The 19,267-nt window shown below is 44.3% G+C and overlaps 1 protein-coding gene across 1 annotated transcript in view; it reads left to right on the forward strand.

The window, feature by feature from the left end:
- Window positions 1–446: 446 nt before the first annotated feature.
- Window positions 447–19,267, forward strand: part of LOC123758694 (uncharacterized) — a 19,812-nt gene continuing 991 nt past the window's right edge. Inside the window, exons 1-5 of the mRNA XM_045743251.2 lie at window positions 447–2,923; window positions 9,238–9,450; window positions 10,341–10,478; window positions 13,062–13,259; window positions 16,841–19,267. The exon at window positions 16,841–19,267 is cut by the window's right edge and continues 991 nt beyond it. Of these exons, the coding sequence (XP_045599207.2) occupies window positions 1,634–2,923; window positions 9,238–9,450; window positions 10,341–10,478; window positions 13,062–13,259; window positions 16,841–19,267 (4,266 nt within the window). The 5' untranslated portion in view covers window positions 447–1,633. The remainder of the gene's footprint in view (window positions 2,924–9,237; window positions 9,451–10,340; window positions 10,479–13,061; window positions 13,260–16,840) is intronic.

The raw sequence follows: 19,267 nt of genomic DNA on the forward strand, positions 1-19,267 counted from the left end.
CTTCCGACTACTACCTTTATGCGTCGTTGGCGTCTCAAGCAGGTGACGTGTCACCCGAAAGGTGGGTCTCGGCTCTTATCTTGGAGTGCCGCGGGGGTGCCAGCCCATATGAGTGCCAGTCCAATTGCCAGATATCTCTCTGCCTTATCTCAGGGATACTGGGAAAAATGTTATCTAGGTCGTTCATTGCGAAAATAGATATAATGTCATCAAAAGCCTAAAGATAATAAAAATACACGAACGTTAAATTACAACTGTTTCCAAAGTGTCGAATCTTGCTCGCATGGACAGTTCGTTCGTGTGCACGGCTGACTATGGTATTCCTGAACAGCATTATAAAACGCCAATTTGCGGTGTTAATGGCCTTGTATAGCCTTCGTGTTGACGCCTCGTGGAAACCCGTGACTCTACGGTAGGAAGCGCTGCTGTTACTCAGAGTTATTCGTAGCAGGAGATGGCAACACTGCAGCGGAAATGTGATTACAGAGGGCAGAGGACTTGATAGCACAGTTGGCCACCGTTGACATCGCGACAAATACCATTCACTTTTACCCGGCGCGTTGGTGCGGATTTTCGCTGTTCTATTGGCCGTCCAGTCTGCTAATTCAACGGTGAAATTACTGCTTTTCCTAAGGGACAGTTGGCTTTTCCGGTAGCGGATTGGCTGTGGCGGTGGGGAGTGGCGGGGTCCCGTGACACCGACCAGCGACCAGGAGTGGGTGGAGAGTGAGACACACTCACGCAGACGTTGTCGACTATTTTGCCTCCAATAGTTTGTAAACACCCCTCCCCCCCCCCCCTCTCCTCGCCGCTGGTGGCGCTATTGGCTAGTTGTGTCAAGTGCTAGTGGGGGGCTGGAGGTGTTGCAGTAGCGGACGGTGCTATTGGTGATGCGGAGTGGTGGTGGTGGTGGTGGTTCTAGGCTAGTGGTTGTACGGAGCTAGTGGTGCTAGTACGCACTTGTAGTGCTAGTACGCACTTGTGGTGTTACGTACTAGTGGCGTTACGAAATGGTGGTGCTATGGGCTAGTGATGCTACGAGCTAGTGCTGCTACTGATTGGTGTTACAGATTGGACTGTTTGTGACAGCATGAGATGATGATTTCTGTCTGACGAAAGCATGGATATAAAATATAGAAAATCTGACAGTGAAAACGTGAACGGTAACAGTGAAAATGTGACGATTCCTGAAAACCAGAGACGGTGAACGAGAAGAAGGTGACGCTAAACGAGAACCTGGTGACGGTGAACGAGAACCAAGTTGACGGTGAACGAGAACCTAGTGACGCTAAACGAGAACCAGGCGACGGTGAACGAGAACCAAGTGACGGTGCCACTGTAGAGAAATATAGTGCGTCAGCATATGTCAACAACTGACATACCTCGCTGACGACACATAGTAAAAAGCAAATCTCATAACAAAGCGAGATGTAACCGCTCAAAATACGAAATATACTTTTATTTTCGAGATTAAAAAAACGAAAACCATTCATATGACTTTACATGACTCTAAAACTTTCAAGACAAGAAGGACAGAAACCCCCTAAAAGTATAAATAAATAAGACGTGGCTAAGATCTGAAGACTCAAGAAAAGTATAAGGTAAATTTACAAACACACAAGACTAACAAGAAATGGCAGACAGGTCCAATTCTCCTCTACAACATTCCACAGATTTAGCTTCAGGTGTCTCCGCGACTCCTCCAACGCCCTCTGCTGATGACGAAACCTTCAAGAGCAGCTTGAAAGTGCTGTTGAAGAAGCAGGACGAAGAGTTAACCAAGAATCTTGAACACAGGGAAAAATTGGACCAGGACGCCAGAGAAAAAGATGTCTGCTCTTCGCCAGAGAAAGAAAACGCAGCAGGAGAGACTGGTAAGAGAACGGAGCGAAGTTCGGAGGGGAAGCCCAGGAAAAATGCCACCACGCGGGAAAGACACGATGATAGTGGAAGTGAAACAAAGGCGGAGAAACAGCCTCTTAATGGCAGAAACGAAGTAAAAGAGGGACGAAAAGATGACAAGGCTATTGCAGGACTCAACACAGAAAGGCAGAGAGAGCGAAATAACAGCACAGACGAAAGACAAAGGAGACGAAAAGATAACCAGACGCAACATGGAGATGATAAACAGAAAGGAGAGGAAACAAACAACAATCCAACGGAAAATGAAGAGAATACAGGATCAAAATCGACAGAACATAGAATTCCAGAAGTCACAAAAAGAGAAAGTCGTAGAATGCCTAAAGAGGAAGATACAGAACACAAACATAAAGCAAAAGACGATAGCCAGAAGGAAAGCGACATTGGCGAAAGGGATGGAGACAGAGACGATCAAGAAAGGGACAGGAAAGAGACAGCTAGAAGTGTTGACAAAGAAAGTACATGCAGAGATTTGAAGGCGGAAGAGAGAGGTGGAAGAGAGGAGAAGAAGAAGAGCCCCAAAGAAAACACAAGCAGCAGACATAGAAAAAAGGGTAAAGAAAGAAAAAATGAAGAAGAAGGGGTACAAGAGAAAGTAAAGGATATCAGGAAGAAGTCTGACCACAAAGAAAAGTCTGACCACAAGGAGAAGTCTGACCACAAGGAGAAGTCTGACCACAAGGAGAAGTCTGACCACAAGGAGAAGTCTGACCACAAGGAGAAGTCTGACCACAAAGAGAAGTCTGACCACAAAGAGAAGTCTGACCACAAAGAGAAGTCAGACCACAAGGAGAAGTCAGACCACAAGGAGAAGTCTGACCGCAAGGAAAAGTCTGACCACAAAGAGAAGAAAGAGACTAGCAAAGCCATCAAGCACGACTCACCACCAGCCAACAAACAAACGCAAGAGGAGAACATGAAGAGAGAAAAGCAAGAAACAGGAATTAAAGAAGAGGAGAGTAAAGGAGAGAAGTCACAAGGATTCCTTTTTATGAAGAAAAAGGTAAGATATAAGGTTAACTTATAGTAGTGTATTCATTTTGCTTGTTTTTATTCATAGTTATGAATATGAATGCAAAAACTCATGCTTTATATATACACACACGACACACTTACAGAAACACGTAAGTAATAGGTAGCAGTAATAGCTGACAGTGTAGGGTATCGTGGAAGATACCCGACGATATTCCGCGGTAAGTCGCTGGTGATCGTCTGGCCATTTCTAAAAGCGGTGTATTGACCTCTGGTTGTGTCCAACATGCCATGTGCTTCGTGGCCCTCAAACATGGGCGTCCGTACCCGATGTGAACGTGGAGGCTGCATCTTCGGAGCCATACTCATCTATGCCGGAGAGGTCCTCATGGTCCACATGCTCGTCTGAAGATGCGTAGTCCTCTTCGTCCTGCGTCGCTAGTATTCCTGCTTTCTTTGTGTTGTTTACTGGTGTCAGCGTCCTCTGGGTGCCCGAAGTCGTCGTCCGTGGAGTGTCCGTTTGGGTGTCTACAATTGTCGTCGTTGTGGAATGTCAGTCTGGGCGTCCGCAGTTATCGTCGTCCATGAAGCGTCCATCTGGGTGTCTACAATTGCCTTCGTCAGTCGTGGGACTTCGGTCTGGGTGGCTACAATTTCATATTCAGTCACTGGTACCAGTACAGGCGCAATGCCCTTTGCTTCCAGAAGCCTGTTTACTGTTCTGAGGAACAAGTTGTGATCTTATTTCGCAACTCTGTCCGCATACTCAATGACGACCTAAATGTGGATGTTCTAGATGGATGTCGGCGTCTCTGGTTCTGGTGGGTCCTGCTGCTGAGGCTTGTTAGGGCGTCCAGTCCATACGGTCGTAGTTTGCATCTGGCTTGTAGAAGGGAGGCTCGGGCACTGGGTCAGGTCCAAGGTCTAAGGATGCGAGGACTTGCCGCTGGGTGGTCGGTGGCGTGGTGGTCTTCTCTTTATTCTTATTCAGTTCCTCCTTCCGTTTGTGCAGAGGTAGGAGATGGGGGGGGGGGGGGCGTGGTGTTCTCCACAGTTCGCGCATTTCTTGGTGGTGGCGGTACAGTCCTTGTAGTTGGTGAGTGCTGGAACATGAGCTGCACTTAGCCACCCAAGAGGTGGCAAGGGCATGAATAGCCCGTAAGATATTATAGGTCAGCGGTGGTAGTATATAGGCAGGGAGGAAAACAGTGAGGTACTTACGGGCTTTTCATGCCCGTGCCACCTCTTGGGTGGCTTAATCTTTATCAATCAATCAATCAGTGAGGTAACGAACAATGAGGTGAGGTGAAATAATCTTTGGTTCATGATCATAAAAAGATGTAACAGGCCCATTGGTCTGCTGCATGTTCCATGTTCCTGGAACATGTGAGTTCCAGGAAGCAACAATATTTGTGATATTTTAATGAGTTATTAATGGGATAACTGATTATTGATGATCTTACTCAAATCGTTTTTAATTGATTAATTAAAAATGTATTCAAATTGTACAAGCCATTACTAGTGTTAATATTGTATGGTTTTGTGATTTGTTTTAAAGCAGAATCAATAACATTTCTATTGAAAATGCTTCGACAATTAGTTATAGAAGAAGAACTTGCCCAATCAATTTGGGGAGAATTTTCTGACACACGAATGAATAGAGCTTTAGACGGTTGACCATTTTTTACTGAGTATTTATGCTGCAAAATTTTAAATTTAAATTCTTTTGGATATGAAACATCCAAAAGATTTTTTGGGTGTAAAACATCTAAGGATTTAAAATCCACTAAAACAGTAGACCAAGGAAAAATCTGTACAAATTTAAGGAATGCTGAGAACAGCACAATCTGACTACTCATCCTAGCTTTATATTGACCAAAATACCGATAATTAAAAATAAAGAAGCAGATGAAAACAGTAGATTAAATATGTAAGGAGGCGTCCCTACTGAAGAAGGGGCAAGATTCACAATAAAGTCCTAATAACGTGATATATATGTGTAAAACGCACACCTGGAGTGACCTCAAACGATAGTTCGATCCCGACATCCTGCTCTGAAGATTGTCTTAGTGGTAAGATCATAAGTTTAAACTGATTAGGTTCATTATAAATGGTAAAAAGACCTCTGCCAGTAACAGTTGGATTCGCGAACAGCAGACGCACTTTCTGTAAGAGAATAATTTTAACGTAAGAGTAAGTAGAAAATGGAATGACCAAGACAGCGGAAGTACTAGTAGATAATTACAAATGTAGTTCCCAAGAACTGAATACCTCTCGGGTGGGACACAGAGTCCCAATTATATAAAAAAAAAATGCTTGTTGATTCATTTGCGTCCAAAAAATATGAAGCTGGTTATAGAAAAAGAGATAGTTAATAGGAAGAAAGAATGAATTAGTGAGTGAGGCAGTAAAGTGAGTTTCGAGTGAGAGAGAGAAAAAAAAATGAGGATGTGCGTCAATGCCCCTCACCCCTGCGCCACAGGAAGCGGAGTGCCAGGGAGTGCCAGGGAAGGGGGGTGCCAGGAGCCCCCCCCCTCCTCCTTCACGTCAACACACCAGCAGCACAAAATATTGGAACACTACGTATGACAACATTGCCTCCCAGGCGAAGCAAGACTCCAATTCACGTTCAGTCGCTTTTCAAAACTTTTAAAACACAAGAGAACTTGTCTCTCTACGGTGCTCGTGTGCCAAACTTGTTCTACCCATCTACGACCCAACTGCCCAATCAGTATTTATCAATATTATTAGTCAATCTAAATTTTTCAAATTTGGTTCTCTAATAATGCGTTTTATTTTTATATGTAAATTCAATCCATTATTCGTTTAAACTTGTATATATTATCTGAATCCACTTCAGTCCTCTGCAGTAATATCTTTGTTTTCTGTGCCTCAAAATACTCACATATACTCACACTCCTAAATTAACAGTTCACATATAACGGCTGATAAACACCGCTATCCCCCTCCCCAAACCTCCAATATTTTATTTAAGAAATCGACAATAGTCGAATAAAAAAAAATTATGGTAAACTTGAATAAAAACCATATACATGAAAAGTACACAAAAACACATGCACACAAATATCGAGGAAAATATATTATTTTCAAAAATTTGATCAATTTTGATCAATTTTTTGTTTACCAATCCACTTATCCATTATAATATCCATTTATCCATATAATATCCACCTATCAGTATAATAACAATGAACTTATAAATTACTGATATAACAATCCACTGAGTCTGAGTACTGATTCTGTATACCGAGGCTTTGTGTATGAGTGTGTATGTACCGAGTGTGTGTATACCAAGTCTGTGTGTATACCGCATGTGTATACCATACATACATACTGCCTGTGTATACCGAGTCTGCATACTGAGTCACTGTTTTCTAAACTTGTCAGGTGTTTAAGACCTTAAGCAGCTGTAATCTGCTGAGTTGCACTCAAGTATTGGCAACACACAGACTCTCTCTCTGAGCTCTAGCTCTGTGTACCCGCCTCGCTCGCTCGAGTAGACGAGGGCTTAGACGCAGGATAGATATTATTATGAGTAATAGAATTTAACTGGTATATAAACAATTATATACACGGGTTAAATTGTACTTATTCATCTTGTTGGTTGGTTTATATTATTGTTGACATGTCTATAGTGGCTTCACTTGTGACATGTTTTGGAGTTCATGATCATGGACACTTCAACAGGAGCCTGTCCCCCCTGGAGCCCAGGATAAGGGACACATCAACAAGAAGTTGTCCTTCTGGTGCTCAGGATAATTGACACTTCAACAAGAAGTCTACGATGAATGTGTGAAGATCAAAAGTACTGTAGGAGAGAGAGAGAAAGAGAGAGAGAGAGAGAGAGAGAGAGAGAGAGAGAGAGAGAGAGAGAGAGAGAGAGAGAGAGAGAGAGAGAGAGAAACAAAAGATGAGGATAGAAGGAAAGATGAGAAGAGAAATAAGAACAGATGTAATAGAAGTTAAACAATACTTATTTTGAAAAGAATATTATTCATGAAAACATAAAAGTAGTGAAATAATTTGGAATAATTATGTGGAAAGATAAAAGGTCGTGCCTTACACGTGCCCACTAGCCTCAGCTCTACCATAATGTTCTTACTGTTCTTGCAGAACATTATGATTGTTCTTACTCCAATCCTAATCCCACCTCCTTCCAGTCCTCACGTTTTCCATCTCTATTTGATCTTGATCATGTCTGTGACAAGTGAGGAATATACCGTCAGCCTAGAAGCGCTGCAGGATTGGCTATCATCAATCGCCAATTGATGATAGCCAATCCTTGGATTAATCCAACGCCTAACGTTGGATTAATTATAATAATCCCCAGTATTAGTGGGAATTTGTTTAGTCTGAAATCCATGTGTGTGACGCTCTAATCCCGTGATTCACAGACTTGTGATGGGTCACAATCACCAATCGTGTGTGCAGACGATGAGTCACAATAACGTGGCTGACGAAATGATGACCAAACCACAACACACAAACAACGACGTTTCGGTCCATCTTGGACCATTATCAAGTCATCACAACGTCTTGATAATGGTCCAAGACGGACCGAAACGTCGTCGCTTCTCCATCTTCTGAGTTATGGTTTGGTCATTACGCCAATCCTGTAGTTGTCGAAAGGTCACAATTGTTTACCCTTCCCCCCCTGAGAGCTGATAATAGGGTGTTGTTACAATGCATTGATGTTGCTGTACCAGGATTTCATAATTTTTTTGCAATTATAATGTGGATTATAATTGCATATGTACCACGTCATTTAACTCTAACGTGTCACGGGATGAGGGTTGTGAGTGAACTGTTGTTCAAGCGTTGAACTGTTTATGTTAGCGGGTGTTGACTATTTTCATGTCGTCAGCCTTCTTGAGCGTATTACAACCACCACAACAGCTCAGTTGTAAACTGGTCACCACAGGGTTAAGTTGTCTCCTCTCTAGCTAAATGACCCGACCAGGATTCGAAACCATGACGTCTAGGATCATCCCATCCCCCCCCCCCCCTAAACGTACACAGTACCGTGACCACCTACCTACTCACAGTAGGTAGAAATAACCTAAGCTACTCTATCCCTTTGAGATGTATTTTATTGTTTCAATAAAGGTGTTTGAACCACCGCACCAATGATTGTCTATGACGATTGGTCAGTCCTGGTGCTTATTAACTAAGCTCCACGACTGATCATCTCCCGACGACACTCGTGGATCCATTTGGGGTACACTTTTCTAAGCCCATTGGGCTTAACCATATATATATATATTGGGTTCCTAAGCCCATTGGGCCACAGAGACGGGAGACATCTCCCGTCCACGAGGCTAACCATAGCCCGTGCTACTTGCCCCGCTCCTGTGCCAGGTAAGTTACGGGCTCACCATAACCCGTGCTACTTGGAACTTGTTCCGAGTAGCTGACTCTATAACAACAACAACAACCCATTGAGCTCAGGAACCTGTACACCAGTTGACTGACAGTTGAGATGACAGGAGCCAGGGGGCAGGAGCCAGGGGGCATCTTGAGCAGCTCTGACGAAGGAGCCAGTCACAGTAAGAGTCAGATTATCATATAGTAACGTGGAAGAACCTCAAGAGTCGATGCTGGGACCCACATGCGTATCTGCTACAGAATATGACACGTGTCAGTATATGTATCATGTCTCGCCTGTCAATATTTTGACACGTGACACAGGCGTTTTCAAAAATCTGTTTTTTAAATATTTTTTTTATTTTTAATTTTAGTTTCAGATGACGATTTCACCCTGTCCTCTCATTCAATGCGTCCAAGATTTGTGTTTTTTCCGGGATTAACAATACGTTAAAAATACGACGCAATAAACACAATGATTACTTCTTCCGTTTTCTGTTTCTGTGGGGGATAATTAACTAGATTACCATACTATCACACACTTTTCTTTACCTCTTATACCTAATCCTTCACTTGTCCTTATTCCTCGCTTCTGTCCCCTCAGTTTCCTTCCTTTGGCTGTCTTTTCCAATTCCCTTCTTTCGCTTGTTATCTCTATTCCACCCATTAGCCAATTTCCACTCTATGAGGGATTTATTTTCTATTAGGCTTCGCCTTTACCTTCCCTATCCACTTATTTCCCTTCCTTTCGCCTATTCCATGCAATATATATGTTCCTACAACTGGTTGAAAGACACCAGGGCTAACCATAGCCCGTGCTACTTGCCCCGCTCCTGTGCCAGGTAAGTTACGGGCTCGCCATAGCCCGTGCTGCTTGGAACTTGTTCCGAGTAGCTGAATCTGTAGCAACAACAGGTTGAAAGACCTCACTAACCTCCCCTTCGTCTCCATGCCATACAGGGTCCCTTCGGTTCGTGGAAGAGATATTACTTCGTGCTGGACGGTCGCCTGCTCACCTACTACCGCTCCCAGGACGACTACGAGCAGCTCTCAGGGCTCAAGGGCTCGCTGGACCTGACGCTGCTGGAGGACGTGCGCTCTAAGAAGCCCGGGCTCATGAAGACTCATTTCCCCTTTAGTCTGTCGCGCAGGAACCTTCATTCTATGAAGTTGGTGGGTTGATCTCTGCTAGTGTGGGGGAGAGGGAGGAGTTTGTTAGTGGTTGTTAGGGGAGGGGGGGTTTGTTAGGGGATGCTAGGGTGGGTTTGTTAGATAAAGAGGTACTGGAGAAAAAGAGAGAGAGAGAAAGAGAGAGAAAGAGAGAGAGAGAGAAAGAGAGAGAGAGAGAGAGAGAGAGAGAGAGAGAGAGAGAGAGAGAGAGAGAGAGAGAGAGAGAGAGAGAGAGAGAGAGAGAGAGAGAGAGAGGCAGAGAGACAGAGACAGAGAGACAGACAGAGACAGAGAGACAGAGACAGAGACAGAGACAGAGAGAGAGAGAGAGACAGACAGACAGACAGACAGAGACAGAGATAGACCTGTTGTCATTCAGACCCTTCATGCCCTGAGCAACAAGAATGCTTGTAGGGGTAAATTGTTAACTTAGGCTAAGAAAAAGTTAGTTTACATAGAGATGAATGAAGGGAATTACAGTGAACTGTATTGGTGCTTTTGTGTGCTGTCAGTAAGGGTATTGATAAGTATAAGGACCATAAAAGGGAGAGGCATTGAAACTTGCTTTTTTATTATAAGTTATGAGCAAGGTAAGAGGAAAATATAATATTTCTGTTGTTTAAAATTATGTTTGTTTAATATCTTCTGTATTTGCAAATAATTTCCGTTGCCCTTATTATTCTCGTTGTTTGAAACTTTTTTATTTCTCTCTCTCTCTCTCTCTCTCTCTCTCTCTCTCTCTCTCTCTCTCTCTCTCTCTCTCTCTCTCTCTCTCTCTCTCTCTCTCTCTCTCTCTCGCTTTCTTTTCTATCTACCATCTACTTATCTTTTTCACTCATTCTATCGTTTCTTCTCTTCCTCGAATCTTGCTAATCCACGCCTTGGTGCGCTAGGCCGCGGAGACCAGGGAGGAGCGAGAGAGGTGGCTCAAGATCTTGCAGGATATCCTACTGCGGCACAACCGGCTCTCTGGCTCCGACAACACTCTCGACGCCAGCAGGAGCGGCCCAACCCTCGATAATCACCAGTCGGTGAGTGCTTGCTGCTCTCCAGAGGGCTCTGTACAATCAGCCCCCTTGGACCTCTGTACAATCAGCCCCTTTGAACCTCTGTACAATCAGCCCCCTTGGACCTCTGTACAATCAGCCTCATGGACCTCTGTACAATCAGCCCCCTTGGACCTCTCTACAATCAGCCCCTTTGAACCTCTGTACAATCAGCCCCTTGGACCTCTGTACAATCAGCCCCATGGCCCTCTATATATCAGCCCCATGGCCCTCTATATATCAGCCTCATGGCCCTCTATATATCAGCCCCATGGCCCTCTATATATCAGCCCCATGGCCCTCTATATATCAACTCCATGGCCCTCTATATATCAGCCTCATGGCCCTCTATATATCAGCCCCATGGCCTTCTATATATCAGCTCCACGGCCCTCTATATATCAGCCCCATGGCCCTCTATATATCAGCTCCATGGCCCTCTATATATCAGCCCCATGGCCCTCTATATATCAGCTCCATGGCCCTCTATATATCAGCCCCATGGCCCTCTATATATCAACTCCATGGCTCTCTATATATCAGCCCCTTGGCCTTCTATATAATCAACGCCATGGCGCGTTATATGATCAGATTATAATCATATATAATAATTATAATATATATGTATTTATAAATATATCACCATCGTTATAATTATATAGTTATTATAATATATATATATATTTATAAAATAGAATGGACTGTCAATCCGAGGCTGAAGGCCAGATGTCTAGGGCTAGTCTTGCTAACTTTGACACATGCAGTATCGGGCCATGTGAGCGTCACAGGCCAGGCAGGGTCGGTCCCAGTGCCACACTTTAAGAAATATCGGTTTCTAAACCAATCTGACCCCCCACTCCTCCACCTCCTCCTAGCTCTTCTTTGCGATTTTCATGAAGTCTGAAATATTTGTTGTGTTGTCCGTACACTTATTTAGCACCACCACCACCCACACTACCACTACCACCATCTACACCACCACCACCACTACCGCCACCTATACCACCTCTCCCCTACCACCACCTATACCATGAATTAAGGGAATAATTGCAGTGAACTGTATTGGTGCTTTTGTGTCCTGTCAGTAAGGGTATTGATAAGTACCACCACCACTACGACCATCTACTCTACCACCACCACCACCTACATGACCACCACCACAACCACCATCACCACAACATGTACCAGGAAGCGGTCGGATAAAAGCAAAAAAAAAAAAGATCTAACGGATATCCTGTTGAAACGAAGCAGTAGTGATGACATTATCGATCATTGATGGCCCTCCTGGCACTCCTCCCTAGGAGGTGCCACTCCCTCACTGGCGTCACTTCCTCCTTGGAAAACTTCAGCTGCATTTCCCTGTTCACTCTGTCTCCCTCACGTGCCTCGAACCGCAGTACCGTCAAATACAAGCCATTATTGGTGTTTGAAGCTCGTGAATGAAGCATTTATGAACGTTTGATTCGAGCAGAGAACGTGAACGAAGCACTGCTCGAGAATAACAAAAACACGTCCTCAGTTGTGAGTCGTGTGTTTAAGGTGTTTTATATTCACAAACAGGAAGTGGGGAAAGGGGGGGGGTGTTTGGTGGCTTGTTTAACGAGTATTTGGTGTTTGTTGATGAGGACGGGCTGCAGATGAGAGAGAGAGAGAGAGAGATAGAGAGGGAGGAAGAGAGCTTTTTGTCTCACTTAGGCTGTGAGGCTTTATTCTAACACCATGAACGATTCGCTCTTGAATACTTATCGATACGTGTACAAAATGACGACAACGTTGACCCTTGATGAGTAATTCATGCAAATAATAATAATAATAATAATAATAATAATAATAATAATAATAATAATAAAAATAATAATAATAATAATAATAATAAAAATAATAATAATAATAATAATAATAAAAATAATAATTAATTATTACAGTGCACAGACACTGTTGTGGTCAAGTTCTTGAACCATTTATGCTATAAAAAGACTGTTGATATATTTCAGCAATTCTCTGAACACACTTATTCGCTCACGATGGCACAATGGGCTTTATCACTGAGCTCCCAAACAATTGTCACCCTGATGGCACAGGTTCGAATCTCGGAGGTATCATTAGAATATCGAAATCCAGAGTTGGAGGAATCCCCGAGCCGGACAAAAAAGTTGGGCACATTTCCCTTTCATCTAATGCTTCTGTTCACCTTGTTCCCGCCCTACACCAGTAAATAGATGTTAACTCCGGAGTTAACCAAAAGTTGCCTCCTGGGAAGGAATAGTAGTTCGACCTTGAAGAGCAGCCTGCCTATCCCCTATAGGCAGGCTGTCTATCCACCATAGGCAGGCTGTCTATCCCCCATAGGCAGGTTGTCTGTCCCCCATAGGCAGGCTGTCTATCCTCCATAGGCAGGCTGCCTATCCCCTATAGACAGGCTGCCTATTCCCCATAGGCAGGCTGTCTATCCGCCATAGGCAGGCTGTCTATCCCCCATAGGCAGGCTGTCTATCCTCCATAGGCAGGCTGCCTATCCCCCATAAAATCATTAAATCCACTAGTGCTCACTTCCCTATTCTTTTACAGAAATCGGCTACACTTCCCGGACGGACTAACGTGACCTCAGACCACGTCCCCACCACCAGCTCCGACGAGGACGACGAGGACGACGAGCCTCAGCTGATCAAGCCTAAGAAGGTCATGAGAGTCCCCATCGGCGGCCCGCTCGTCGGGGTCAACATTGGAGAGATTAAGCTCAAGAAGGTTGAACCGAAAAAGAAAGATGTGAGAGTTTTTTTTGCTGTTGGTGTGTGTGTGTGTGTGTGTGTGTACTCACCTAATTGTACTCACCTAATTGTGCTTGCGGGGGTTGAGCTCTGGCTCTTTGGTCCCGCCTCTCAACCGTCAATCAACTGGTGTACAGATTCCTGAGCCTATTGGGCTCTATCATATCTACATTTGAAACTGTGAATGGAGTCAGCCTCCACCACATCACTTCCTAATGCATTCCATTTGCTAACTACTCTGACACTGAAAAAGTTCTTTCTAACGTCTCTGTGGCTCATTTGGGTACTCAGCTTCCACCTGTGTCCCCTTGTTCGCGTCCCACCAGTGTTGAAAAGTTCATCCTTGTTTACCCGGTCGATTCCCCTGAGGATTTTGTAGGTTGTGATCATGTCCCCCCTTACTCTTCTGTCTTCCAGTGTCGTGAGGTGCATTTCCCGCAGCCTTTCCTCATAACTCATGCCTCTTAGTTCTGGGACTAGTCTAGTAGCATACCTTTGGACTTTTTCCAGCTTCGTCTTGTGCTTGACAAGGTACGGGCTCCATGCTGGGGCCGCATACTCCAGGATTGGTCTTACATATGTGGTGTACAAGATTCTGAATGATTCCTTACACAGGTTCCTGAACGCCGTTCTGATGTTAGCCAGCCTCGCATATGCCGCAGACGTTATTCTCTTTATGTGGGCTTCAGGAGACAGGTTTGGTGTGATATCAACTCCTAGATCTTTCTCTCTGTCTGTTTCATTAAGTACTTCATCTCCTATTCTGTATCCTGTGCCTGGCCTCCTGTTTCCACTGCCTAGTTTCATTACTTTGCATTTACTCGGGTTGAACTTCAACAGCCATTTGTTGGACCATTCACTCAGTCTATCCAGGTCATCTTGTAGCCTCCTACTATCATCCTCTGTTTCAATCCTCCTCATAATTTTTGCATCGTCGGCAAACATTGAGAGGAACGAATCTATACCCTCTGGGAGATCATTTACATATACCAGAAACAGTATAGGTCCAAGGACTGACCCCTGCGGGACTCCACTTGTGACGTCTCGCCAATCTGAGACCTCACCCCTCACACAGACTCGTTGTCTCCTGTTGCTTAGGTATTCCTCTATCCACCGGAGTACCTTCCCTCTCACTCCAGCCTGCATCTCCAACTTTCGCACTAGCCTCTTGTGTGGCACTGTATCAAAGGCTTTCTGACAATCCAAAAATATGCAGTCTGCCCACCCTTCTCTTTCTTGCCTTATTTTTGTTGCCTGGTCGTAGAATTCAAGTAACCCTGTGAGGCAGGACCTGCCATCCCTGAACCCATGTTGATGCTGTGTTACAAAGTTCCTTCGCTCCAGATGCTCCACTAGTTTTTTTCGCACAATCTTCTCCATCAGCTTGCATGGTATGCAGGTTAGGGACACTGGCCTGTAGTTCAGTGCCTCCTGTCTATCCCCTTTCTTGTATATCGGGACTACGTTAGCTGCTTTCCAAGTATCTGGCAGTTCCCCTGTTGCCAGTGATTTGTTATACACTATGGAGAGTGGTAGGCTCAGTTCTCTTGCTCCTTCCTTTAGAACCCAAGGGGAGATTCCATCTGGGCCTATAGCCTTCGTCACGTCCAACTCTAGTAAACACTTCCTTACTTCCCCACTGGTAATCTCAAACTCTTCCAGTGGTTCCTGGTTAGCTATTCCCTCACTTACCTCTGGAATTTCTCCTTGTTCTAAGGTGGGTGTGTGTGTGTGTGTGTGTGTGTGTGTGTGTGTGTGTGTGTGTGTGTGTGTGTGTGTGTGTGTGTGTGTGTTGGTGTGTTGGTGTCATCTAGTACCTGTTAGCCTTCACCTAATCCTGTTGAACTTTAACCTGTTGATTGTGATCTGTTAAATGTTTCTCTTGATATTGCAAAGTTGTCAAGGCATTCAAAGTCATTCCAACTTGTCAGGGGGCGTGGAGGCGGCCGGATTGACTGGGCCAGCATTTCACCCACGAGGTGGTAGAGATGCACACAGTGATCTCATGCGGAATGAGAACTCTCTTTGGAGGATTAGAACTCTATCTTTAAGATCAGAGCTCTATGTTAAAGATCAGCACTCTCTTGGTAACATCAGAAATTTCTTTGGAAGATTAGATTCTCTCTCTCTTTGGAAGGTCAGAACTTTCTCTCTGGAGGATCAAACTTCACTCTGGGGGATTAAAACTTCCTTTAGGTGAACAAAACACACTTTGGAGGATCAGAAATGTCAATAATGGCGATTATTAAATTAAATAATAATTTATTTACATATATATGCAAGAAGTTACATTTGGGTTTATGAGAGTACATAGCATGATGTGTTTACATTCTTGTAAAGCCACTAGTACGCACAGCGTTTCGGGCAGATATATTGGGCTAATTTTTGGTAGCTCACATGTGGAGACCAATATTATGATGGATACCTTGATGTGGTACCTGAGGCACCTTTCCTTACATTCACTACCTCATAAATCACTATCAGTGATGCCTTATTCAGCAACTCTTCTAGCCCAAGGATAAACAAAAAAACTTATTAAATGATTTCCATTCTCTACATGTAAGCCTTGTTGTTGTAGTTTGACAAAAGAGCTTGTCTCCTCCGGTTTGAATCCTCCTGTTTGGGTAGTTGGGTCGAGATTTGTAAATTAAGCCTCTAGGTTTAGTTGACAATTTGTTTATTCTGCACTAATGACCTTGTTGTTATAGCATTGGATGAATTATATGTTAACTATCCAGTCACATTGCTTTTCTTGTAGTTGAAGTCTAGTAACCACATGCCCAACTCCTCCTGTAGTTTGTCATTGTAGAGAAAGCTATTTTTTACATAATTTTTCATTGATATTTTTACACATTAGATTTGTTTCATCCACAAACATCGACTTGAGAGATATAGTGTATACGGTCATATCGTTCACATGTGTCATGAACAGCTGTGGTCCATGGGACAGGACTGGAGGACTCCACCTGTGACTCTCTATTCTGGTATGTCTTTTTGTTGGGGTCCTGGCCAACAACGGGGACCTGGTATGTCTTGGGTTCCTTGTTTTGTTATCTGTGTTATTCTCTGGAGTGCACTTCCTGGCACATTACTGGAGTATGCTCCCTGATACACCACTAGAGTTCTCCTGGGAGACCACTGGAGTGCTCTCCCAGTGGCGTATTTCCTTCAAAATGAAGGAATATTCCATGTGGCCTGTTATTTTAATGTTTATTTCCCCATCACCTAGCACGCTATGAATACATAGGATGCTGGTTTATAGTTTCAGGCCTCTCCATTAGTTGCTCCCATAGGCCTATATCGTCTACATTTCAGTATCCTGCCATATATATGGCAATGTTAAAATCAGAAATAATTTTCAAAACTTGCTATGCAGAAATAATACTAAGTGATTTGCACAATATTTTAAATATCGTGTTTATATTTAATTGATATGGACTTTTTATTTTTATTTCAATTCATATCAATACAAATTTGCAAATGAATACTTATTTGTTCGAAGGTGGGTCTCATATGATTAATATAATATTTTCAAACTCTTTCTCCCGTTCTTATCTCTGTTTCTTTCTCCGGTGATAGGCTGCAGACGACGGGACATCCGGCTCCTCAGACGAAGAGGTCAGTGTTCTCAAGAAAGAGCCCATGTTTCCCCTGAGTGGGGTCAAACTCAAGAGTGTGAAGAGACCTGACGAGCACAACAACGGAGACAGAACCGGAGATGATGACAGAGAAGACAAAACTCTGCCAGCTGGAGAGATGTTCGGAGTGAAACTGAAGAAAATTCAGAAGAAAGACGAAATCTCCTCGAAAGACCTCACAACTGAATTTAAGAGGGAGGAAGGAGGTAGCTCTCAGAAACGCCCCCATAAACAGCCAGTCATCCCGCTAAACAACAGCTCTCTTCTTAACCGATCGGAAATAAGTTCGCCCAAACTTTCTCCCGCTATTCAGAAGAAAAATCCAACGGAGAGAAGGAAATCACCCTCCCCTAGCATTCCTCTGTCTAGGAGTGTTCACGCCCTTACTAAGTCTGTTGACGAAGTTAGCGTTACAAGCGCAGAGGTTCTCTCTGATTCAAACAAAGAAAACGTAGCTTCCGACGTCGCGAATGAGAAACTAAACAAAGATATCACTATCCATCACGCCGAGCGACGTGAACTGAGGTTCAGTGAGGATATAGTGAGCATGGATGTTGAACCTGTGGTTGAGATAGCTGTTGTTACAATAGATACGGAGACACAGGAGAATCACGAACAGGAAGCAGATGACGATGGGAAGAAACAAGTTGTTTCAAGAAGACCTGAAGATGAGCCGGGGGATGCTGATGATTCATCTCCTGATTCCTCATCTGGAAATAAATGTCCGATGGCTATTCAAGAAATGCCCATTGTAGTGAATACAAATTCAGATGAAGAACCAGAATATGAAGAATTTGACGGAGAAATTGTGAACTATCTGAAGCAGACTCCAAATACTGGATCAGCGCCTTCAGAGAGGAAGCCTAGCGTCGAAGAGGAAAATGATTACGAAGAATTTGATGAAGAATTTCTAAATAAGATCAAGAATAACACGGCGAGCTTCAAGACATCGCCTCCTCAACACTTCCCTTCATCAGCATCAAGTAGTGCTCCCCTTCCTATTACTCCCTTCAACAACGAAAAAGACTCCCCACCACCGATACCAACGAGCCCTTCCCCTTGTCCAGTCCGTTCAACGAAGAAGATTCCTTCACCCGCCCCACAAGACGACGAAGATGACGAGCCCTTCTATGAAGACTTCGACGATGACTTTCTCATGAATATGAAATCCTCCGGTAAGCCAACTTCAGTGTCATCTACAACAAGTTCTCCTGGCGAAGTCTTGAAGGCAGTTGTAGGGCAGGACGTTAACAGCCAGGACGGGATTACTCCTCCACGCAGTCCTTTCAGAGGAAGAACCAACACCAATGAAAGTTCGACCTCGTCTTGTAAAAGTGATTCGGAAAATGCGGAAAAGAAATCCTCTAAGTTTAAGATGTTCAAGAACAGGTTGTCTGGAGGTTCGAGCTCAGGAGATAAGAAGGAAGTTGAAGAGCTTAAAGATCCCAAAGATAAGAAGCGAAAGGGAAGCACTTTCTCATTTCTTCAGGGAAAGAAAAGTAAAGATAAGAATAAAAAGCCCTGTGATGAAGTAGACGTAAACCCATCCGAGACGCTCACTGTCGTCAATCAACCACTCACTGACACGTCAAAAAATGCTGCTGAAATTAAGCCCCCACTCGCTGGACCGGATGAATCTCCAGACCCAGTGAAAAATGGCAATGGAGCCATAACCCTTCCAGAGCCTGTAGCCGACCCTTGCAACACTAGTGAGGACACCAAACCCCAACATACTAACTCTCGTTCTCTCAGTCCGGTAATCACAGAGAACTTGACCGTTGTCATGCGCCGGGATACTCATCACACCAACGGCGAGGCCCGCTGTAGCACCTACAGCCGAGCGTCCACTAGCTCCAGAGACCAGGAACCAGCACCTTCCATACCGGAAAAGACCAGACTCAGAGCAAAATCCCCAAATCACGACGTCCCGCAGAGTAACCGGCCAGTGACCAACTTCTATCCCTGCAGCGTTCCACAGGAGCAGGAGCAGGAACCAGAGAGTAAAGAGCTGCTTGATGGCTACATCTCGGAGGAGCAAATACACGCCATCCTCTCAGCCAGCGAGTCTCGGGATAAGAGGAGACATTCCCAATCCCGTCTTCAGGGTTTTGTGATGACTGTAACCGATGCTTCTAGGAGTACGGGAGGCGACGATTCCGAGGACTGGATGTCCAAGCGACCCTCGTACGTCTCCATCAATAGCACGGAGAGCGACGAACCTCTTCCCACGACAAATTTCCTTAGTGATAGGCGTTCGTCGAGCTCAGGAAGTCTCGTGTTTCGATCGAAATCGTGCGAATCCGACGACTCGGGTGAGTCGCACGGGCAAGCATCAAGGGACGCTGAAGACCCGCCCTCGGAGCAAGAT

The sequence above is a fragment of the Procambarus clarkii genome, chromosome 31, assembly GCF_040958095.1.
Source record: "Procambarus clarkii isolate CNS0578487 chromosome 31, FALCON_Pclarkii_2.0, whole genome shotgun sequence".
NCBI lineage: Eukaryota > Metazoa > Arthropoda > Malacostraca > Decapoda > Cambaridae > Procambarus > Procambarus clarkii.